The 23,530-nt window shown below is 57.5% G+C and overlaps 2 protein-coding genes across 4 annotated transcripts; one reads left to right on the top strand and one right to left on the bottom strand.

Moving 5' to 3' along the window:
• The first annotated feature begins 1,936 nt into the window (after positions 1 to 1,936).
• Positions 1,937 to 7,786, top strand: SDSL (serine dehydratase like). Its single transcript, XM_051805314.1, has 8 exons — positions 1,937 to 2,463; positions 2,764 to 2,950; positions 3,054 to 3,093; positions 3,177 to 3,316; positions 4,688 to 4,776; positions 4,883 to 5,110; positions 5,207 to 5,331; positions 5,477 to 7,786. Exons 2-8 carry the CDS (start codon positions 2,783 to 2,785, stop codon positions 5,668 to 5,670), a joined length of 984 nt encoding a protein of 327 aa, XP_051661274.1. The 5' UTR covers positions 1,937 to 2,463; positions 2,764 to 2,782; the 3' UTR covers positions 5,671 to 7,786.
• A 5,735-nt stretch (positions 7,787 to 13,521) lies between these two features.
• On the bottom strand, positions 13,522 to 21,217 carry LHX5 (LIM homeobox 5). Of its 3 annotated transcripts, none has more exons than XM_051805312.1 (6): positions 21,033 to 21,217; positions 19,044 to 19,267; positions 18,288 to 18,473; positions 17,508 to 17,785; positions 16,131 to 16,296; positions 13,522 to 15,124 (listed from the first exon to the last, which is right to left on the bottom strand). In XM_051805312.1, exons 1-6 carry the CDS (start codon positions 21,203 to 21,205, stop codon positions 14,757 to 14,759), a joined length of 1,395 nt encoding a protein of 464 aa, XP_051661272.1. In that variant the 5' UTR covers positions 21,206 to 21,217; the 3' UTR covers positions 13,522 to 14,756. The 3 variants fall into 3 exon arrangements, with proteins under 3 accessions (XP_051661272.1, XP_051661270.1, XP_051661271.1); XM_051805310.1 differs by having other exon boundaries at positions 17,508 to 17,766; positions 18,284 to 18,341; XM_051805311.1 differs by lacking the exon at positions 18,288 to 18,473.
• Positions 21,218 to 23,530: the final 2,313 nt, after the last annotated feature.

The raw sequence follows: 23,530 nt of genomic DNA, 5'->3' as shown, positions 1-23,530 counted from the left end.
CCCCCCAACATTAACAGGGTGATCCTGTTTCTCTGCGGGTGGGAGGGTGTGTGCCCAGCCAGGCTGGGCTCTTTTGGGGTGCAGGCTGTGGAGGGTTCTCTGCTGCTGCCTCAGGCTGGGGACCGGTGTGGGGCAGAGCTGCTGAAATGGGGCAGCGCCAGTGCTCTCCCTGCAGGAGTGGGAGACCATCCTCATCCCTTTTTTCTTCCCCTCTCAGGCACCTGTGTGCCCCCATCCCCAAAAGCCCCGGTGCAAAATCCTCTTGGGCAGCAGGTCCCTTGATGTGCCTCGTTAGGAATAACGAGGTCATTAGTGGGGGATTAATGTGCTGGCTCGGCAGGGCTTTGAAGGTGCCAGGTTCCCAGCGGGGCTGGGGGCCCCTGGGGCTCCGTGGGGTCTGCAGGGGGGTGGGATGCAGCAGGTCTGGGCTGTTGGGGTGCTGTTTGGCATCCCAAAATCTGGGATGGGTGCACTGGACAAGGCAGGGTGTCCATAGCCCACTGTGTGGGGAGGGGTTGCAGGTAAGGTGGGGGTGGCAGAGCCTGTGTCCCCTGGTGTCCCCGTGGTGTGTGGGCTCCTGTGGCAGGGGGAGCTGCTCGAGGGATCCCTGTGCCTCAGTTTTGGCAGATAGGAGATCTCCATCACCAGGTGAAGGAGCAGCAAGGAGGGACAAGCACACTGGTGCTAAGGACAGGGCATGCTGGAATTGCAACAGTGGCTGGGTTGCTGCTTCCCCTCCGTTTTTGTGTTTTGGTTTTGTTTTTGAAGTGGAAACCCAAGAAGTTGTTAAATATCACCTCAGCTGCCATGGTGCTGTCACCCAGGGACTCTGGCCAAGGGAAGTGATGGGGTGACAGCCTGGCATTGCCTTCCTTGGGGCAGGGATAGAGTCAAAAGACGGCAAAGGGGAGAGGAGGAAGTAGGTGTAGTGTGGAAAAGGACTCTGAAGCACCCCAGGGCTGAGCTTACACATGGTGGTCTCACCAAGGGGGTCCCCAGCCTCTTCCCTGGGAGCTCTTGGTTGCTCCTTGCACCCCTTCCCCAGCTCCTGCCACCAAGGACCCAGCCCTCTCCCATCCCATCAGGAGCAGGGCTGCCCTGCAGCTCCCACTGCCTGTTAGCAAGAATGCTCCCAGGGGCATTTGCAGCACAGTTAGGGTCAGGGTGTCACTGAAAATCGGGATTAAAACACTCTTTGTAGTATTAGAAAGCTTTATTTGCACTTTATTTTTGGTGCCAGGTGTGCGAGGGACATCTCTTCCTGTCACACACACCACGACTTTGAATTAGTGGTTTATTTACACTATAGAGATAGTCAACCTGTTTCTCATATAAAGGCTGGACTATGTCAATTATTTCCCAGAGATTATTAGCTTATTAATTATTTCCTTATATGGAGTTGTTCACCTTCAGTCGCCTAACTGAGAGTCCCGGCCCTGTTTGATATGGAGATGTTCATCTCCAGTCACAGCACTAAGACCTCTGGTTCCAGCCTGATATGGGTTTGATAAGCAAGCCCGTGCATTCAGATACCCAGTGCATTAACTGTATCAACTTTTAGCTACTCACTGGGTAACAAGGGGACCAAAATCAGATATTCTGTGTCTGTTTTATTGCTGTCTGCCTGCAGTGGGTCAGAACTGAAGAGGGTGGGGATATTCCCAGTGCATCCCATTTGGCTGTGATGTGCATGTGCCAGCTGCTGTGCAGTGTCTCCCTGTTGGGATTCCCGTGCAATCTCTGCTTTCAGACTGTTCCAGCTTGGCCCTCTCCAAGGGGTGATCAGGGGGCACCTTTGTAGGGGGGTCCCCCTGACCCAGACCCCTCCTGACCCTCTGCTGGGTGCCTGGCATGGTGGTCTCATCTTGGGGGGCTCATACAGGTGGAGGGACTGAGCCTCCCTGGGATGTGCAGCTTAGACAGGATTCTGGGGCTGCTGTGGGGTGTGGGGCTTGGCAGGGTGTGATGGCTCATGTGGAGGCAATAAGTGGTATCTTATGTGGGGGTTTGGGGTATGCAGGCTGCCCTGGGTCAAATGGGCAAAGTCCTAAAATCTGCTGGGACATGTTTCTGATTGGACCTGAGAACAGCCCTTAACAACCCCCAAAATCATTTGGGAGCTGCTTCTCCCCTTCCCCATCTCCTGGGTGCCCACATCCCATCTCCCGAGCATTCAGAGGGATCTGGCTGGCAGGACCACACGTGCCTGTCCTGGCCAGGACACCCGGCAGCGTGCCCAGCCATGGCCAGGCGCCTTCGGCATCGGTCCAGCGTCGCGGCTGTAAAACTCCCACAGTGCTGAGCAAACAGAAGGGCCGGGGCAATGTCTGACCGCCGCCCCTTGCGCTGCTGAGCACAGGGACCGGCACGGCCCCTCCGACGTCACCTCTCCCTCTTCTGTCCCCCAGACTCGGCGGCGGGTGAGCAGCTGGGGACACGCAGCGAGGCCCCAGGGGACACCAGGTAACCCCCACCCTGCGGCGACCCTGGCTGGGTTATGGGACAGGATGTGCAAGGGGCATCTGCGGACACCGGGAAATGGGGTCCAGAAGGATGGAGGAGGGGATGGCACAGCCTGACCTGGGGCTCCGATAGGGAGACCCCATAGGTGCTCCTACATCCTGGAGCTGGCAGGAAACACTGAGGACAGCCCTTTCCCTCCTGAGGGGCTCCTGTGCCCCACACCGAGCCTGGGGTGGGCATCGAGGCTGTGGGGTGGACCGATGGGGAGGATCTGGTGACTCCACCACCTCTCCCTGGCAGAGCATCCATCACCAGGGCCATGGCAGCCCAGCCTGGTGGGGGCCAGAAGCCCTTTCACGTCGTCTCGCCCATCCTGGAGAGCCTGCCCCTCTCCAAGGCAGCGGGCACCAAGGTCTTCATGAAGCTGGAGAATGTCCAGCCCACGGGCTCCTTCAAGATCCGGGGCATCGGGCACCTCTGCCAGGAGGTGAGTGTGGGCATGGCATGGGCAGGGAACTGTTCCTGCCCCCATGAGGGACATGGCAGGTGGACACAGGCAATCCCTTCCCTCTTTTTCTCCCACCTTTCAGGCTGCCAAGAAGGGCTGCCGCCACTTCGTCTGCTCCTCAGGTAACTCCATCCCGAGCTGATTCCCTGAGGAATCTGGGGATGTATGGGGGGCCAAGCCCTGCCTGAGCCACTGCTTCCCACAGGGGGGAATGCTGGTATGGCAGCAGCATATGCAGCCAAGAAGCTGGGGCTGCCCATCACCGTGGTGATCCCCAGCACCAGCGGCCCCATCCCCAAGCGCAAGCTGGAGGAGCTGGGGGCGACCGTGGAGGTCTATGGCAAGGTAAAAACTGGGGCCTGGGGGGGACCAGAGGGGGCTGAGCCTGACCTCAGCCTGCTCAGTGATGCTGGGGATGTGCTTGACATCCCATCCCAAAATGTCCCTCTCCTGCATCTCCTGCACCCTGGCACGGCAGCAGGGTCACCCTTGGGACCCCCGCCCGTGGTGACAAGGGACACATCCCTGCGGTGTGAGGGCTTGTAGTGGGTTGACCCTGTCTGGACACCAGGTAGCCACTAAAGCTGCTCTCTCACTTCTCTCTGTAACTGGACAGAGGAGAGAAAAATAAAACAATGAAGGGTTCAGGACTTGAGATAAGGGCTGGGAAAGGTCACTCACTGATCACCATCACAGGCAAAACAGGCTCAAAGTGGGGATATTAATTACATTTGCTACCAACAGGATCAGAGCAAAAGAGTGAGCAGTAAAATAATCTTAAAAACAGCTTCCCCCCACCCCTGCTTCCTTCCAAGTTCTACCTCCTCCCCACCAGCAGTGCAGGGAGACAGGGAATGGGGATTATGGTCAGTTGTTATTTCTGCTGCTGTCAGGGAGAGGAGTTGGAGTCCTTCCCCTGCTCCCATGGGGTCCCTCCCACGGGAGACAGTCCTTGATGGACCTCTCTGGCGTGAGTCCACCCCTCGGGCAGCAGCTCTTCCCAAACTGCTGTCCCGTGGGTCACTCCTCCATGAGGTGCAGTCCTTCACCAATGAGCTGTACCAACGTGGATCCCCCTAGGGGCCACAAGTCCTACCTGGGAAAAACCTCCTCCAGCCTGGGCTTCCCTCTCCATGGGCCACAGGTCTCTGGCAGGACCCCGCTCCATCCTGGGCCTCCCCCGGGGTCACAGCCTCCTTCCTGCATCCACCTGCTCCACCAGGGGCTCCTCCATGGGCTGCAGGGGGGTCTCTGCATCCCGATGCTCCTCCATGGGCTGCAGGGGCACAGATGCCCCACCCTGGTCTGCACCATGGGCTGCAGGGGCACAGATACCCCACCCTGGTCTGCACCATGGGCTGCAGGGCCTCAGCTCCGGGACCTGGAGAATCTCCTGCCCCTCCTTCTGCACTGACCTTGCTGTTTACATTGTTGTTCACTCTGCTCTTCCCTGGTTGGAATCTTCATCCACACAATAACTTTTCATTCTTGAATGCGTCACTGCCACTCCAGATTGGCTCAGCCTTGGCCAGAGGCTGGAAGCCCATCCTGGAGCTGGCTGGCATTGGCTCCATCAGACAGGGGAAGCTTCTGGCAACTTCCAACAGAAGCCACACCTGTAGCCTCCCTCCCACCCCCACTACCAAAACCCAGCCCCAGAAACCCACTACAGGGCTGTGTGGAGCCCTTCTGAGCCCCCACTGCCCTCCACCCCAGGCGTTTGATGATGCAAACAAGAGAGCCCAGGAGCTGTTGAAGACGGAGGGCTGGGTCAGCATCCACCCCTTTGATGACCCCTTGGTGTGGTGAGTGCTGCCAGGGCCCAGCTCCCACCCCTAATTCCCATCCCTGGGATATGGGCTGGCTCAGGGTGCCCCCAGGCTGTATTCTCCTGCCCCCCTTGCCCTGCAGGCGGGGTCACACCAGCCTGGTCTGGGAGCTGAAGGACTCTCTGGAGACCAAACCAGATGCCATCGTGCTGTCAGTGGGTGGTGGGGGGCTGCTGGCTGGTGTCGTGGAGGGTCTGCACCAGGTGGGCTGGCAGGACATCCCCATCATCGCTGCTGAGACCCACGGAACCCACAGCTTCCACGAGGCACTGAAAGCTGGCCGGCTGGTCACCCTGCCTGAGATCACCAGGTGAGCAGCCACATGTGCAACGAGCAGGCAGGGCTCAGCCCAGCTCACTGAGGGGTCCTGAGACCACCCTGACCACCTTGTCCCCTCATGTCCCAGTGTGGCCAAGTGCCTGGGAGCCAAGACAGTGGCAGCTCGGGCGCTGGAGTGTGCCCAGGAGTGCCAGATCATCTCCCAGGTGGTGGAGGACACAGAGGCTGTGAGGGCTGTGGAGCAGTTCCTGGGTGAGTGGGGCCAGCTGGTCATCACAGGGGTGATGGGGACATCACCAGATCTTGGGAGCTGCTGAAGTCAGGGTGCTGGGGGCACCGTGTGTCTGCAGGCAGTCCCTGCAGGTGTCGGGATGTCCCCGTGGTCTTGTCCCCACAGATGACGAGAGGATGCTGGTGCAGCCGGCGTGTGGGGCCGCCCTGGCCACGCTCTACACGGGGCGGCTGCAGCGGCTGCAGCGAGAGGGGAAGCTGCGGAGCCCGCTGGGCTCCGTGGTGGTCGTGGTCTGCGGGGGCGGCAACATCAACACGGCACATCTGCGAGCCCTGAAGAGCCAGCTGGGGATGGAGTGACACCCACCCCGAGGCAGGGGACGCGACAGAGCCTGGCTGGCACCCTCTGCTTGCTTTCCCTCGGAAATAACCAAAATAAAGCCTGGTGGACCCAGGGCTCGACTCCTCCCACAGCCCTCTCCAGCACACAGCGTCCATGCAGGGATGGGGAAACCGAGGCACGCGGGGCAGACGAGCCTGGGGCTCACATTGCAGGCAGGGCTGGAGCCGGGGTCCTTCCTCTGCTGAGAGCAGGACTGGTGTCCACACATCCCACTCTTCCGCTGGGACATGCCAGGTATCCTCCCCTACACGCCCCAACCCTCCATCCCCCTCCTGTCCCTCCCCTGCTCCTCCCCGGGCTGTTTGGGCTGGAACTCCCCACCTCGACTAGCAAACGCTCCCTCTCTGACTAATTGCTTTGCTACTGTCTTTATACATTATTATTCTAATGATTATTAATTATTACACTCCTCTGCCGTTCCTGTCGTGCTGGCTGCGGTCAGACAAGAACAAGGCGCGCGGCCGCGCTTGTTACGGTGATTTATGGGCGGAGATCCCTGGCCAGGTTTAACACCCGCAGGTTCCAAGGTGCACCAACACATGTGGGGGGGTGTGTACTCCATCCTGGACCCCCTAAGATTCTGGGTTTTTCTACTCTTTTTCCCACCCCCTCCCTTTCCCCCACGCTTTCCTGCTCTCCCCCATTCCCGCTCTGTACTGCTGTGTTTGCTTTTAACTCTTTGCTATGGCATCTCCTGGGGTTTTTTGTGTCCTCCCAACATTTCTCCCCCTTCCTTCCTTCCTCCCCTCCCCGGGCAATGTGGGGTCTTGCTCTCTGTGGGCTTCCCCAGCTTCAGCTGGTTCCCCCACTGAGCCTGTACCCTGAGCATCACCCAGTAATGTTGGGTAGGGTGCCCCAAACCCCTTCTCACCCTCCTCCTTCTCCCTTTTGGAGCAGAGAGGGCCCAGCCCCAGGACCAGCTCTGTCCCCCAGATCACTGACATCCCCCCACAGAGCCCTTTCCCCTGCCCTGGCTGCCAGGCCGCCAGAAACACCCTCCTTGCCTTTGGCCCCTTGCCCCCCCCATACCACCCACCAGTCAGGCCACCTCCCCCAGGTGCTTCTTGGAGGCCAAACCCCCATAAATCAAAACTCTGCTGCTCCATCGTGAGCAATATCCTATGTAAAAAGGTGTTCCCAGGGAGCACCGAAGGCTGTAGAATCCTATTACGAGGCACACTATTAATTACAAGGAGTCAGCCCAGCCTACTCCAGCTATTTTTTATCCCAGGTCCAAAACCTGATTACTTTCCACCTTCTGCAGACCTTCCCCTTCCAAAAAAAACCAATGACAACAACAACAACAAAAAAAAAAAGGCAAAAAGGTCAGGGGAAAAAAATAAAAGCATTGATGTTTGACCAACAGCTTTTAAAAAAGGAAATTATTCCCAGGACTGGTGCTGCTCTGGGGGGGTCAGGGCAGTTGAGAGCTCATGGTGGTGTTTCCTCAGTGTGGTCCCATTGAAAGGTCATTGCTGGTGGTGATGAGGGTGTGACTGTGGGGCTTGGGGTGACTCCCCCGAGCACCCCAACAGGGAACTTTTCCCTCTCCTTGCCTTGATGAGGGAGCACTCGGGCTTTGGGGGCAGGTTGGGGCGATTGGGCTTTGGATGTCCCTGGCAGGGATTTGGAGGTGCAGGTTGTCTGGAGGACACCCCGGTGGGAGTGGCATGGTGGGGGGTCACCTGTGGTCACCCTGCAGCTGGAGACAGGCAGGAATCCCGAGTGCTGGTGCCTTCCTGGGACTGCTGGGGGGCTGGCTCCAATGGGGACCCTCTCTGCCATGGGGATCCCCGACAGCTGTGATGTTGTACCTCAGCCCTGGCTGCACTGGGGACCCCAACCCCAGGGTTGGCTCTTGCACCCAGCTCTGAGCTGTGAGTCCCAACCAGTAAAGGTCCTCTGAGCCAGGGGATCATCCCTGCTCTTGGTGGCTGCTCCTGGTGAGCCCCATCCTCCTGCACCAAGGCCCAAACCCCCCGGGATGTGGCAGCTTGGAGCAGGATCCAAGATCCTTCCTGCAGCCTGACCTGTGCTGAGCCCCAGAGATGTGGTGCCCCAGCAGCCTGAAAACAGCCCTCAAGTTTATGCCTTGAAAATAATAATAATAGTAATATTAATAATGATGATAATAGTAATACGATAATAATTTGTCAATAATATTTTAATAATATTATTTTATTGAAAGTGTTTTGATATTATTATTTATTAACATTTTACAACAATATTTTAATAATATTTTAATAGTAGCATCGATATTTTAATAACGACAATACTTCAATAATATTATTTTAATAATAAAAGGTTTTAATAATATTTTTTTAAAAAACTTGTTTTAACAGTAACAATAATAACTAACAACATCATTAATATTACTGTTAATAATATCAATAATAATGATAATAATAGTACCAATAATGATGATGATGATGATGATGATGATGATGATAATAATAATAATAATAATAATAATAATAATAATAATAATAATAATAATAATAATAATAATAATAATAATGATGTTCACCCAGTGAATGACACTGTGTTCCACTTTATACTCCACAAAAATGATGCCGGGAAGGGTTTATTTACCAACACATCCCCCCGTCCCTACAGAAACCTCCCGTTACCCAAAGCCGATCACGCCAAAGCTCCGCCTATAAAGGCGTGGTCACATCAAGGCCCCGCCCCAACCTTCCTCTCCTTTTTGATCCTGTCCGTCCGTGGGTGTCTGTCCTGCGGGGGGATCCCTTTAGGGGTGTGGGGGCACCGCAGCTCTGTGATACCCTCCCTCCCCTGGCTCTCTCTGCCTCTCAGGTCCCGAGTGTGCTGTGCAGGGGGCTGACCCTTCCCTGCCGGTCCCAGCACCTCTCCCTGGGTGCTGACACCTGACTTGGGGGGCTCTTCCCAGAAAAAAGCAGGTCCTGGGATCCTGGGGCTCGCCCCCGGGGCAGAGAGGAGGGCAGTGAGCTGGCGTGGCTGTGACAAATAAAGCACTCTGTGGTGGTGGCGGTGCTTTGCTCTCTGCCGGACTCTGGGGTGGCTGCTCTGAGGGTTGGGCTCACACAGGGGTCTTGTCCCCCCCCACATTAACAGGGTGATCCTGTTTCTCTGCGGGTGGGAGGGTGTGTGCCCAGCCAGGCCGGGCTCTTTTGGGGTGCAGGCTGTGGAGGGTTCTCTGCTGCTGCCTCAGGCTGGGGACCGGTGTGGGGCAGAGCTGCTGAAATGGGGCAGCGCCAGTGCTCTCCCTGCAGGAGTGGGAGACCATCCTCATCCCTTTTTTCTTCCCCTCTCAGGCACCTTTGTGCCCCCATCCCCAAAAGCCCCGGTGCAAAATCCTCTTGGGCAGCAGGTCCCTTGATGTGCCTCGTTAGGAATAACGAGGTCATTAGTGGGGGATTAATGTGCTGGCTCGGCAGGGCTTTGAAGGTGCCAGGTTCCCAGCGGGGCTGGGGGCCCCTGGGGCTCCGTGGGGTCTGCAGGGGGGTGGGATGCAGCAGGTCTGGGCTGTTGGGGTGCTGTTTGGCATCCCAAACTCTGGGATGTGTGCACTGGACAAGGCAGGGTGTCCATAGCCCACTGAGTGGGGAGGGGTTGCAGGTAAGGTGGGGGTGGCAGAGCCTGTGTCCCCTGGTGTCCCCGTGGTGTGTGGGCTCCTGTGGCAGGGGGAGCTGCTCGAGGGATCCTTGTGCCTCAGTTTTGGCAGATAGGAGATCTCCATCACCGGGTGAAGGAGCAGCAAGGAGGGACAAGCACACTGGTGCCAAGGACAGGGCATGCTGGAAATGCTGCTTGCCTTCCTTTCTTTATTTTCTTAGAAGTGGAAACCCAAAAAGTTGTTAAATATCACCTCAGCTGCCACGGTGGTGTCACTCTGGCCAATGGAAGTGATGTGGTGACAGCCTGGCATTGCCTTCCTTGGGGCAGGGATGGAGCCAAAGGAGCTCCACCAGGAGCAGGGCTGCCCTGGAGCTCTCGCCTTGCTCGGTGCCTGCCAGCAAGAGCGCTCTCAGGGGAGCTTTGAGGCAGTTTGGGTTAGAGTGTCACCAAAAATCGGGACTAAAACACTCTTTGTAGTATTAGAAAGCTTTATTTGCACTTTATTTTCAGTGGCAGGTATGTGAGAGAGAGCTCTTCCTGTCACACCCTTGAATTAGTGGTTTATTTTCATTATAAAGATATTCAACCTGTTTCTTACAAGAAGGCCGGACTATGTTAATTACTTCTCTGAGTTTATTAGCATATTAATTATTTCCTCATATGGACTTGTTTGCCCTCAATTACCTAACTGAGAGTCCTGGTCCTGTTTGATATGGAGATGTTCATCTCCAGCCACAGCACTAAACCCTCCAGTTCCAGCCTGATATGGGTTTGATAAGCAAGCCCGTGCATTCAGATACCCAGTGCATTAATCATAACTTTTAGCTCCTCGTTTGGTAACAAGGGGACCAAACCCACATATTTTGGGTTCTGTTTTGTTACCGTCTGCCTGGCAGTGGGACAGAGCTGAAGAGGGTGTGGAGGTTCCTGGTGCACCCCATTTGGCTGTGATGTGCCTGTGCCAGCTGCTGTGCAGTGTCTCCCTGCTGGGATTCCCGTTCAGCCTCTGTTTTCAGACTGTTCCAGCTTGGCCAGAGGGACGGAGAAACCTGCGGGGCTGGGACCTTCCTCCAGATCCCACCTTCCTCCTCCTCGCCCACCGGGGACAGAAGGTAGGACTCTCACCCTGAGGGTGGTCACTGGGGCTGGGAGATGAGAAGGGGTCCCAGAGGAAAGGGGGATCTCTGCCTGTTTTGCCTGGGGGCTGCTGGACCTCAGGTCTGGGCCAGGCTCTGGCTGGGTCCTTGGAGTAACTCCTGTCCAAGGGGTGATCCAGGGGCACCTTTGTAGGGGTGTCACCCCTACAGAGACTCTTCCTGACCCTCCACAGAGTGGCTGGCATAGCCAGCTGAGGGGGCTCATCGGGGGGGGGGCTCACTCAGCTGGAGGGGCTGAGCCCCACGGGATGTGCAGGTTGGACAGTTTCCAGGCTGCTTTGGGGTGGGGGGCTTGGCAGGGTGGGCATAGGGGTGTGATGGTTCCTTTGGAGGCAATGAGCGGGGATTTGGGGTGTGCAGGCTGCCCTGGCTACACTGAGGGTCTGGACCAAATGGGCAAAGTCCTAAAATCTGCTGGGACCTTAGAACAGCAAATGTAAACCCTTAAGGACCCTCAAAATATTTTGGGAGCTGCCTCTCCTCTTCCTCCATCTCCTGGGCACCCACATCTTGTCTCCTGGGCATTCAAAGGCTGATGGGATTTGGCTGCTGGGGCCACATGTCTCTAGCAGGACAGACAGCACTGTGTCTGGCTGGGTTAGGGGACAGGGCGTGCAGGGGGCATCTGGAGACACCTGGGATGTGGGGACCAGGAGGATGGAAGAGGGGGTGGCATAGCCTGTCCTGGGGCTCTGACAGGGAGACCCCATAGGTGCTCCTACATCCCAGAGTTGGTAAGGGCACTTGGGACAGGCCTCTCCTTCCCAAGGGGCTCCTGTGCCCTGCACCAAGACTGGGGTCAGCACCGGGGCTGTGGGGAGGGACTCACGACTCCACCACCTCTCCCTGGCAGAGCATCCATCACCAGGGCCATGGCAACCCAGCCTGGTGGGGGCCAGAAGCCCTTCCACATCATCTCAGCCATCCCAGAGAGCTGCCCCTCTCCAAGGCAGCGGGCACCAAGGTCTTCATGAAGCTGGAGAACGTCCAGCCCACGGGCTCCTTCAAGATCCGGGGCATCGGGCACCTCTGCCAGGAGGTGAGTGTGGGCATGGCGTGGGCAGGGGGCTGCTCCTACTCTCATGGGGGACACAGCCATCCTCTCCCCTCTTTCTCTCCTGCCTTTCAGGCTGCCGAGAAGGGCTCGACTCCTCCCACAGCCCTCTCCAGCACACAGCGTCCATGCAGGGATGGGGAAACCGAGGCACGCGGGGCAGACGAGCCTGGGGCTCACATTGCAGGCAGGGCTGGAGCCGGGGTCCTTCCTCTGCTGAGAGCGGGACTGGTGTCCACACATCCCACTCTTCCACTGGGACATGCCAGGTATATCCTCCCCTACACGCCCCAACCCTCCATCCCCCTCCTGTCCCTCCCCTGCTCCTCCCCGGGCTGTTTGGGCTGGAACTCCCCACCTCGACTAGCAAGCGCTCCCTCTCTGACTAATTGCTTTGCTACTGTCTTTATGCATTATTATTCTAATGATTATTAATTATTACACTCCTCTGCCGTTCCTGCCGTGCTGGCTGCGGTCAGACAAGAACAAGGCGCGCGGCCGCGCTTGTTACGGTGATTTATGGGCGGAGATCCCTGGCCAGGTTTAACAGCGCTGGTGCCTTCCCGGGACTGCTGGGGTGACGGGGACCCCAACCCCAGGGTTGGCTCCTGCACCCAGCTCTGAGCTGTGAGTCCCAACCAGTAAAGGTCCTCTGAGCCAGGGGATCATCCCTGCTCTTGGTGGCTGCTCCTGGTGAGCCCCATCCTCCTGCACTAAGCCTGCATTGCCTGGGATATGGCAGCTTGGAGCATCATCCAAAATCCCTCCTGCAGCCTGTCCCACCCTGAGTCCCAGAGATGGGGTGCTGCAGCAGATTGAAAACAGCCCTCGGGCTTATGCCTTTAGTTTTTTAATAATAATAATAATAACGGTAATATTAATAGTAGTAGTAATTGCAGCAACCAGTGCTCACTCAGTGAATGACCTTGTGTTGCATTTTATACTCCTCAAAGTGATGCTGGGATGGGGTTCCTTACCAACACATTGCCTTGTCCTTAAAAAAAAAAAAACATTCCCTGCTAACACTGACAGCCTGGAAGGGTTGGAGCAGAGGGGAGCAGCCAGCTGTGCTCCTGCCTCGGCTTCCCCACCTGTGAAAAGGGGAGAAGGTGCCTTGCTTGGTGGGTGACCAGTGTTTTTGTGATGGTCCCAGCTCCCGGCTGAGGGGTCCCTCGAGGCTCGGCCTGGCTTGTTGGCCACTCTGTTATTAATGCCAGTAATGGTATAGGAAGGATAAATTCCACCACTTGGCTGAACAGAGAAAATATGCAGAGAAGTGGCTGGCTTTCCATAAATCATCAGTGCTCCGTGCTACAACCGAGCCAGGACTTAAAATTCAGGTCAGGAGAGAGGGACTCTCGTAAGCCAGCAAGGGAAGGTAATTTATTCTGTTTATATCGTTTTACTGCAAGACAAGGGGGGGCGAAAACCTCTGCCATGATTTTGCATTTTAAATATTGGTTCAGAGCTGCAGCCTGCCTTGGACTTTTTATTTTTGTACCTCAGAAATCGAGGGACAGGAATCACGAGAGAGGAGGGGAGTGAACTGGGGTGCTGGGGGAGGAGAACCCCCTGATGCCCTCGGTACCCCTTAGGGCAAATGGGGCAAAAGCTGCCGATGGCATCGATGGACCTCCCCTTTGGGATGTCCCCTGTTGGTGTCCCCCTCCAGCAGCCCTACTGACCCCCATGGCTGCTCCATGGGGATGCTCTGCCAGCAGGGCTGTGGATGCCCCTGGGCTGCCTGGATGGGCCTTGAGGGGGTTCAAACAACACGTGCCAGCGGGGAGAAAGGAATCGTGCATTGGGCTGTCTGTTGTGGGGGAAGGTGCTGAGCTGGGTAATGTGCCCCCTCCCAGTGCCAGAGAGCTGGAGGAGTGGGGGAATGGGGGGACTGGGGTACCATGGGGGTGATGCAGCAGCATCACCTTGTACAGGGGCCACGGCGCCTGTTACACCCAGGGGAGTGATGGGGGGCTGCTCCCCCCGGCCCCACACAGGGCTGGGGGGCAATGGTGGGGCAGGGCAGCCCTACCAGCAGCCCTCGTGGTCTTGTCTTAAAAATAAAACAAAATAAAATAAAATGAAAGGGACAGGTGACCGAACAGTAGGTAACTAAAAGGTTTTTTATTCACATTGAACAACAAGAGCCATTCACACTAACAGCCTCTGCAAGAGGCAGCGGGGACAGGAAACCCACGACGCTTTCAGAAAACAACTTTTTTTCCTTTCCTTTTCCATTCTCCTTCCTTTTTTTATCGCCCCCTCTCTATCCTCTCACCCCCCTCCCCGGTGCCACCCCCTCCCTGCCTTCAAAATAGAAAAATTCGGAGCCTCCGATGACTAAAGTACAATAAATAATCAGTAAACACAAAAACATACTTTATTTGTTTCTCCTTTATACAAAATAAAGAAACTAGAAGCAAAAACTATAATACATCCTTAAATTGTCGGAGCCTCTGGGAATTGTTGGGGTGGGACTCGGCATCGAGGCTCAGGTGTAATTTCTGCTGTTGTGGTTGAGTTAGTTCTGGGGTTTATTGGTTTTTTGTTGTTGTGTTTTTCCTGTTTCTGCCTCTTTCTGGTGTCTTTTCCACCACGTGGGAGCCCAATCTCAGCCAGTCACTGGGGCAGCCCTGGGCCTGCCCCCCCCCCCACGACCCCCCTTCTCCCCATCACCAAAAACCGTGTCCAAACCCACCTTCTCCTCGGGGATAAAATGGGAACAATAAAAATAAGGGCAGGGAGAGGGGCCGCGGGGGTTATTCCTGCTGTTCCCCATTCCCCCCCTCCCACGACGTGGCAGGGGATAATTAAAAAGGATGCTAATTAGCAGGGGGGAGCCCTGCCCCAGCCCCTCCTCCCCTGGTGCCACCGGGGCGGTGGGACCTGTGTCCAGGCGAGTTCAGCTTTGGTCCAAGAGGTGGTCCCGACACCGGCGGGGGTCTTCAGGGCTGGGCACCATTCATTGTTCCCCCCCCCAAGTATTGGGGGGAAGGTGCCGGGAGGGGGGAGGTAGCGGGGTGGCCCCAAGGTCCCGGGGGGGTGCAGTGGTGGGGAGGGTGGAGGGGGGATGCAGGGACGCGTTTTGGCACGGGATGGGGGCTCTTTATCCGACGGGGGTGACGTGATGCGCCCTGGTGCGGGGTGAGGGGAGGGGGGACACGCGTGGGCCGGGGGGACGAAGGGGGCGTTTTCCCCCTGCACACACACACGCGTGCCCACGCCGGGCCTACCACACCGCCGCCTCGCTGAGCTCCGGGTTCGGGTGCGACAGAGCCCCGCTGTAGCCGCTATTGCTGGACATGGAGAAGGGGGGGCTGGGCCCCCCGCTGAAGACCTCCCCCGGGATGGGGTGCAGCGAGCCGGTCATCCCCGGCTCGGGGCTGGGGGTGTCGGGATGCGAGATCATATCCGTGTACCTTTGGTTTTCTGAGGAGTGGTGTCCGCTTAGGGGGGGCTCCAAGGGTCCCAGGGGTGTGGAGCCGGGTCCTGAGTTCTGAAGGTAGCTGGAGTCGGCCGGGGACTGGGCTTGGGAGGGCGGCCCGTGGGGGAAAAAGTCATAGTTGCCTCCCGGTCCGTAGTAGTCACCTTGGTAATCTGTGGGAAGGGGGGAAAAAGGATGGATCCTGTCCCCTGGGGCCAAAGACCTTCCAAAATCCTGCTGCACCCCATCCCAGCCCTGTCCCCTCCAAAATACTGCTGGCTCCCAGGATACGGGACCCAAAGAGCCAGGTAGGATTTAGAGCCCAACCTGAGAGAAATAAGCCTGTCCTAAGGGCTGCCGTGCCCATCACCCTCTCTCTGCCCAGATTGGAGGAGGGAAAGGCGGGGAACCCAGGGCTGGGACAGCTGAGGGGGTGAAAATGGGCTCCGTTTAGTGCTTAATTAATGGGGGAAAGTTATATATATATATAGGGAACGGGAATAAATATATATAAAGAAAATGTGGGCAAATAAATATATAGTGGGAAAAACATGTAATGGGAAAAATATATAATATAATAGGAAAAATATCTAATAATATAATGAGAAAAACATACACGCAATTGGAAAAATGTATATCACGGGAAAATATATGCATAAAAGGGGAACACACACACACACACATATATAATGGCGAAATTATATGTAAGTTTAAGCAGCCTGGAAGGGATCTAGAAACTAACTTTAGGGCATCAAGGGGTGCCTGGAAAGCCCCCGGTCAGATGGGAGGCTTTGAAAACGCGGCTTTTGTGGGGGGCTCTGTGGGGAGCGGGGGGAGAGGGAGGCGCGGGGCCGCCCCGCTGCGCCCATCGCGTCCCGTCGGGGCGGCGGGGGGGCAGCAGTGACCTTCCATATGCTGCGGGCCCCGCGAGGTAATTGGAACAAATGCGGCCTGAAAGGGGGACAAAAGCCCCGCAGCTGGGGCTTTGTTCGCGGGAGAGGGGCCCCGCAATGCCAGCGGGGCGCGGGGGTGCGTGGACGTGGCTGCGGGTGCGGGGATGCGGCCGTGAGTGCGTGTGCGAGGGTGGGAGAAGCGGAAAATCCTCGGAGAAGCGCGATACGGAGGAACAAAAGGGGAAGGGGGACACACAGGGCAGGGTCCCCGCGGCCGGTCCCTCACCTCCGTAGTACGTGTAGGGGGTCGAGCCGAGCATCTCGGACTCGTCGAGGCGGCCGCCGAGGGGCCGCATCCTGCGGGGGCTGCGGAAGAAGGCGTGTCGGCGGGCGCCCAGCGCGCTCAGCTGCTTCATCCGCCGCTCCTTCGACCGACGGTTCTGGAACCAGACCTGTGGCCGGGCCGGTGTCAGTGCCCACCGGGGATGGGGGAGTGGGGACCCTTCTGGGGCAGGGACATCCCATCCCCATCCCACCTCCCCCCCAAATCTGGTCAGGGGAAGTGCTGGCAATCTTGCACCCACCCTGGGTTTTTCAACATTTTGGGTGGTTTTTTTAATGACGCTGAGCCCCCACTCTTCCTGCTGCTTATACCCCAAAATGTGCATGAGGACCCCGCACCCCCCAAATAACAAGGTTTATTACAATCCTGCCCCTCTCGCCCCCAGCTGCATCCCCACATGCACATCCTCAGCCTATCTGTCCCTGCAAAGGAGAGGCCAGCCGGAAAATACAGGAGGGAGAAATTTCCCCTATGGATACGGGGAATAAGGGAGGAAAAGTGGGAAGGAGAAAGGGGGTAGGACTGTGGATGGCGGCAGAAGCAGGCGGAAAGCGGGAAGCGGGGAGATAAGCACCTGCGGCAGCAGACAGGGAGTCAGAACAGCCGGCAGTGAGGATGGAAATGGAAGGGAAAAGGGGAGATGCGGCCGCCTCTCCACGGACATCGCCTAATCCGAACCGCACGCCTCAGCAGCCTGGTGGGGTGTCTGGATTATTGTCCCACTCCCCCAGGGACGGGGCAGCTCGGGAGAGCGAGCACATCACACTCCTGCGGGACTTCTGCTCCCCTCTGCCGGGAGCCGGGAATCGCAGCTCCGCTACCGGCAAAGCCGGAGAGTCCTCCCCTATTAATGCCTCTATTAAAGCCCATTAATCCCTACATTTCCGCAGGGATTTTCTTCACAGGGGCAGTGCGGTAAGAAAGTGCCGGCTGCCTGCAGAGAGCAATAGATGCTCCTTGCTTCCACAAGGCTGGAGCATCCAGCTCCTGGCGCGCTGGAGATCCTGCTCGGCCCCACGGGAAGCCAGGCGGGCTGACGTTTTGGGAATGGTTTTCATCCCTTCCCATGAGGTGGGTGTATTAAAGCACAGGGTGGGGGATCCCCGTTCACCCACGGGAGAACGGGAGTGGGAGCAGGGCTGGGCCTGGGGTGACACTCGCAAGGGGCAGATGGCGTTCCCTTGTCCCCATTCCCTGAGGGAACAATCTCGGTGTCCCAACCCTTTTCCAGCACCTGGGGGAAACTGTCACAGCCTTGAACTATCTGGGCTCCTACCAGAACCCCTTCTCCTCCCTCCCGGCAGCCCGGGGCTCTCCTACCTGGATGACTCTCATGTTGAGGCCGGTCTCCTGGGCCAGCTGCTCTCGGATGTGGCGGGTGGGTTTGGGGGTGGCGGCGAAGGCAGCTTTGAGGGTCTCCAGCTGCTTGGCTTTAATGGTGGTGCGGGGCCCCCTCCGCTTGGTGCCCGAGTTCTGCTCCTCGTTCTCGTTGTTGGTGGTCTCCTTGTCCGAGGAGGTCGAGTTGTCCGTCTCCTTGGTGTCGTCCTGCATGGGGTCCTGGAGATCCGGGGACAAACTCCTGTCTGTACATGAGGACACTGTAAAGGAGACCCAGAGAGGAAAGGAGGGGGGCGGATGACTTAGGGGAGAGGCTGACCCCCCTCTTCTCTGCCCTCCCCGGCCCATCCAGCTCAGCTGCTTTCCAGGAGAGGAGTTGGGAGGTGCTGGAGAGCAGTAGGGGGTGCAGATCGCCTCTGCCCCCCCGATACCCCTAAAGCAACAACCCCCCAACATCACGCAGAGCTCCAGGCAAGCGCTGCCCGATCCAGCCCTGTGTACTGTGTCATGCCAGCCGGGGGGAGCTGGGGAGGGGGCGATCCCCCAGGCCCACCGCAGCCCCCCACGCTCCCCCTCTCCCCCCTGCGCCTTTTAACACTGGGAAGCGGGATGCGCCGCTGGGAAAAATGAAACCGGTCCCTTTCGGGGTTTGGGAGGTCCCCAGTCACTGCCTTGAGCCTGGCTCACCCTCCGCCCCCAGCCACCGATCCCTCCCCCGGGGACCCTGCAGCCAGCACCCCCCCAAGGCCAAGCTCTACTCGCCTCGCTCACAGCAGCGGCCCCACTGACTGGCGTGGCAGGATCCGGCCCCGGGTGCTGGACGGAGAGAGAGCCCACGGAAGGGGGTGAGCAGGGGCGCCCGGCATGGCTGGGACAGCAGGAGGGGGCCTGGCCCTGCTCTCCTGATGCAGAGACAGCTTCCAAGGAAGTCAAATGGGAGCTTTGCCTCTGGGTGAAAGGAGGCGAAGGATCAGGCCCACGGCGCGGGGGGACAGGGCATACTCGCAGGGGGGGCTCCGGGGTGGGGGGGTCTCCCGAGCCAGTCCGGAGGGTGGTCCTGGTTCCCCACCGCCCCGCATCCCCGCTGCCGTAGGGGCCGTGCGTGGGGCAAGAGCCAAGAGGCGGGGAGGGGGGGAAGAGCTCATCCCACGCGTGTCCGCGTCCCTGGCGGAGGGGGGGGGGTATCACAGAGGCTTCCGCCCGCTTTGAAAGCTCTCACCCCAAATCCCTCCCTCCCCACGCGGATCAACTGGCTCATCCCACAAATCCAAACCTCCTTCCCGGCCAAAGAGACGCCTCCGCCGGGAGGTACCGGCAGCTCGGGGCTGCTGCCTGGCGGGCTCGGCGCTGCCCGCTCCTGCCGGTGCCGGCGGCAGGAATTACCGGGGGGGTCAGGCTGGCCGCGGGGTGCAGCCCCTCATCCCACAAATCCAAACCTCCTTCCCTGCCAGGAGGTGCCTCCACTGGGAGGTGCCGGCAGCAGGGACGGTGCGGTGCGGCGGGCTGAGCCGCTCGTACCTGAGTTGAGGCTGCCTTCCTTCAAACTGGGAGAGTTCAAATAATCCTCTTTGCAAACAAATTTGTTCTCGTCGATGATATAGAGTTCCTCGCCCGTGGAGAGCTGCTTGTTGCAGACCATGCAGGTGAAACAGTTCAGGTGAAAGACTTTATTCCGGGCTTTCCGGACGAGGTCGCTGGGGGAGATCCCTTGGGAGCAGCCGGCGCATTTGGTACCAAACCTCCTGGGAAGGGGGAGAAAAGCGAGAGCTGGAGCCCCGGCGGCGATGGGCTGTGTGTGAGCTGTACCGAATCCCCCTCCTCAAACCCCATCGCGGGAGCCCGATCCTCCAGGTCTCTCCCTGGAAGATTTAGGGGAGCAGGCAAGGATGAGGGGAGGATGAGGAGAGCCTTCAGCCCCGGCACTGGGCTGCGGGGAGAGCGCGGGTCTGGGGTGATCCCACATGAGCATCCTCGCCCGGATTTGGCCCCTGAAGGGACGGAGGGGAGGGGGGATGGCGGGGGGGTCCTTTCGACGCTCCGCAGGGGGGGATTTCTTTTAAGCCGGTGCTCCCCGGGAGGGCAACGGGGAGCTCCGGCCTCAAAATCCCGGGGAGAAAACGGGGCTAATCACGGCCAGAGATGGAAAAAGGGAGAGGCGGGTGCGAGGGGCAGCGCGCACCCAGAACAACGGGCGGAGGAGGGGGCTGAGCTCCTCAAGGTAGCCCGGGGTCCCCAGCGCCGCGTCTGGTCCCCAGCCCGTCCCTCTCTCCCGAGGGGGAATTCTTCCAGGTCGAGGAGAAGGCTTTGGAAATCTCCGATTGTCTTTTCCTTCCCAAAGCGGGTTTGGGTTTGTTTTTTTTTTTTTTTTGTTCGGTTGTTTTTTTGTTTGGATTTTTTTCATCAGGAGGTGCTTTTTGTAAAAAAAAAAAATATTTCCAGGGAATCTGAATCAGCTGGGAAAGATCTCCCAAGGTAAAAAAAAAAAAAAAAAAGGAAAAAGAAAATAAACGCAAACAAATAAAAAAAGCCAGAAAACCTCCAAAACAAAACAAAACCTCAAACCCCACAAAAAACCCAAATAACCCCCAACAAAATAAAATAATTTAAAAAAACAACAAAGGAAAACAACAAAAAAATTCCACCCCAAACCCCCCAAACCAAACAAACAAAAAAGAAAAGAACAACAACAAAAAAACAGCCAAACCTCAAACCAACCAAACAAAAAAACCCCCCAGAGACAAAAAAGCTGCCTCCAGGACCGGGAGCGGGGGCTGTCGCTGCGGGGTTCCCGAGGTCCCCCTGGGCTGCCAGGCCCCGGGGTGCCAAGCAGGGTCCCCCCTTTTTCCCCTCCGGCCGCGGCACAACTTCTGCCTCCTTCGCTGCTCCCCGTGACGTTGATGTAGTGAGAGCATTAGGAGTCATAAGTCATTTGCCCCCCCCTTCCCATCCCGGCCCCTCATTTCCTCAGCGGCACCTTATCGCGGTCATTAGGGGCGTTTAGGATGCGGGTCCCCTCGGGGGGACGGCGGGGGGAGGTTTTGGCCACCGATTTCACCGGGGCCTGTGGTCGCTGGAGGGGGGGCGAGGAGCGCCAGGCCGGGTCCCGGAGGGGGGGACCCACACGGGGCCGCAGCCGCGGTGCCCACCGGGGCCTGACGCGACGGGGCGGGCGGCGGCACCGGCGGAGCGGGGCCGGGGCTCTGCGAGGAAGGTCATGGGGAGACTGGGGAGGGGGGTACAGCCTCGCTGCCCCCTCCTCAGGCTGCAGCAGCGGCCGCAGCGCAGCCACCGGGTCCCCCCCGGGGCTTCTCCGGGCCGGGTACTGCTGCCCCGTGGAGCGGCGGGGCAGGCTCGGTGTGGAGCCCCGGCAGGGAGGGACGGGAGGGGAGCTGAGCTCCCCCAAAGCTCCGGGAAGACCCCAGGGAGGCAGCAGAGCCCGGGTTCGTTGTGAATCTCCGCGCCTTCCTCTGCCCGTTGGCGGGGTTGGAGTGGGGGGTGACGACTCACCTGAAAAAGTCATTTTTGCAGTAGAGTTTCCCTTCCCTGGAGAAGCATTTCTCGGTCAGGTTGCACTTGCACTCGCAGCACTGGACGCATTTGATGTGCCATGCTCTGTCCAAGACGTTCAGTAGGAACCGGTCCAAAATCGGCCTCTCGCAGCCCGCACAATGCACCATCATAACCTCCGCCGGGGGATGGAGACGCGCAAAAGGAGAAGCCAGACCCGCGCCGACACACGGCGGCGGCAAAAAAAAAAAAAAAAAAAGAAGGCAAAACCCTCCCCGCTAACAGGGGAAAAATAATATAAAATAAAATAAAATATAAAAAAAATTGTAGGAAAAAAAAATAAAATAAAAAATATAATAAAACGAAATTAAACGAAAAGAAATAAAATAAAAAGGAACAAAATAAAAGGGAAATAAAAACAAAATAAAAAAGAAAGCAAAATAAAATCGAATAAAATAAAAATTAAAAAAATATAGAAGAGGGAATAACAAAAAATTCAGGGGAGGGGAGCGGGGCGGCTGTCAAGTTCTTCCCCCTCTTCTCTCCGGAGCCTCGACGACGGGAGGGAAAAAACGACGCCCCCCCAAAAAATAATCCAAACCACCCCCGAGAAATAATAATAACAATAATACTAAAAGCCCCCCCAAATCCCCCTCCGGTGCCTGCGGAGCGGCCCGGGAGCCGCCGGAGCGGCGGCCGCGCTGCTGGCGGGCTCTGCGGCAGCGGGCGCGGCGGGAGGGGTGCATGAACCCCCCCCTGCAGCCGGCAGCCCCGGTGCCTCGCTGTGCTCCGCCGCCGCCGCGCCGCCACTCTCATGCTGTCCCCATCGCCAGCTTTGTCCCCCGCCTTAGTAATTCGCGCATCCTTATTCAGATTTGGTGACGTCGCGGGCCGCGTCAGCCGGGATGCTGCCAATGGCGGGGCGGTAGCCATGGCAACCTCTTAATTTATAGCATATCTAAATTGGCTCCAGCCTTGTGCTTGGCACAGAGGGAAAAAAACAACGCGCCTCTATTGTTGAGGGTGGCTTGTACCTGGGCCGCGAAGTGAGTACGCACCTGGCTGGGGGGCCGGGGGGGCACCGCCGAAAAACCGCCGTCCCACAGTTTTTCCTTAGGTTTTTTGTTTTCGTTTGTTGTTTTATTTCTTTTAAAGGAATGCTCGGGGAGGAATCGGGGGGTCCCGAGTTGCTCCGGGGGACGGCATCACCTGGTTTTGGGGGTTTATATTTGTTTCGTACGAGGGGGAAAGATGTTTTTGTCTGGAAGAGCAACAAGTGGGGGAAAAAAAAAGAGAGGGGGTGGATTTGGGGGGGGAGGGGTTGGTCGGGACGGGGAGGGGGCCGGGGGCTCCTTCCCGCAGCGTAGCGGGATGAAAAGTTTCCCCGGAGGTATGCGGGCCCCCCGACCGCCCCCCCGCCTTTGTCCCACGGGCCCGGCGCACCCCCCACCCCTTCCCCGCTCCGAGGGGGGAGAGGGCGCAGGGGGCGGCCTGGGGGGTGGCCCGGGGGTGACCCGGGGGGTGGCCCGGGGGGCGGCGGGCGCTACCCCCTCCCACACTGTGTTTTCTCTTTAATTCCAGGTGCGGCCGAGCTGTGACCCGCGGGAGGGACGGGGGGCAGGACCGGACCCGGCCGGGGGAGGTTATGAGGGGGGGGATCCAGCCTGGGGCCGGGGGGCTGCTGCCCCATCCAGGGGCTCCCAGCGGGGTCGGTGTGGGGGGCGGCCCCGCCGCCTCTCCCTCCATTTCCCGGGGATTTAGGGAGGGGACGGGGTGGCCCTGGGGTCCGGCCGTGCGGGGAAGAGGAAGAAGGCGGTGGTGCAGGTAAAGGCCGGACCTCCATTCCCCTTCTCCGTCTTTTTCTCCGTCTAAAATCTAAAATTTTGTATATAAAAATATACATGTATTTTTTTTTCTTCTTCCTCGCTCCGGCCCGGAGCATTTCGCGGCCGCGGAGAATCCCGGAGCCGGGAAACCCTCCCGGTACCGGCAAAAAAAATCCACCCCAAAAATCTTAACGAACCCGCCACGGCACAAGGGTATCGCCGGGAAGTGGAGGACGTTTTGTACGTGCCCGTGGGCGTTTGTGAAAAGAGCGAGAATCGAATTAAGAAAATACACAGAGAGAAGAGATTCGGGGGGAAAAAAAGAGAAGGAAAAGGGAAATAAAGAGAGAAAACCCACAAAAAAATCACAGAAGGAAAAAGAGAAAATGGGTGCGGAAAAACATATAGAGAAGGGGAAAGGAAGTAAAAGAGAAAGGGAGATTGAAGAAAAACAAATCAACGGAAACTAAAATGAAAAGGAAGGAAATAAGATGAAATGGAAGGAAAAACAACAGAAGAGGAAGGGGAAATAAAAGAAATGAAAAGAAGGAAAAAAGGAATAAATGAACGAAAGAAAAATGAAATACAAATAAATAAGGGAAGAAATAAGACGAGGAAAAATGAAGAAAAAAGAAGGAAAGAGGAAAATTAAACTGAGGAAAGAAATAAAAA

Source organism: Manacus candei, unplaced genomic scaffold (genome assembly GCF_025592945.1).
Source record: "Manacus candei isolate 608988 ecotype Guabito, Panama unplaced genomic scaffold, ASM2559294v1 h1tg000064l, whole genome shotgun sequence".
Classification (NCBI taxonomy): domain Eukaryota; kingdom Metazoa; phylum Chordata; class Aves; order Passeriformes; family Pipridae; genus Manacus; species Manacus candei.
The sequence above is the reverse complement of the archived record's forward strand: the minus strand, read 5'-3'. Positions and strand labels throughout refer to the sequence as shown.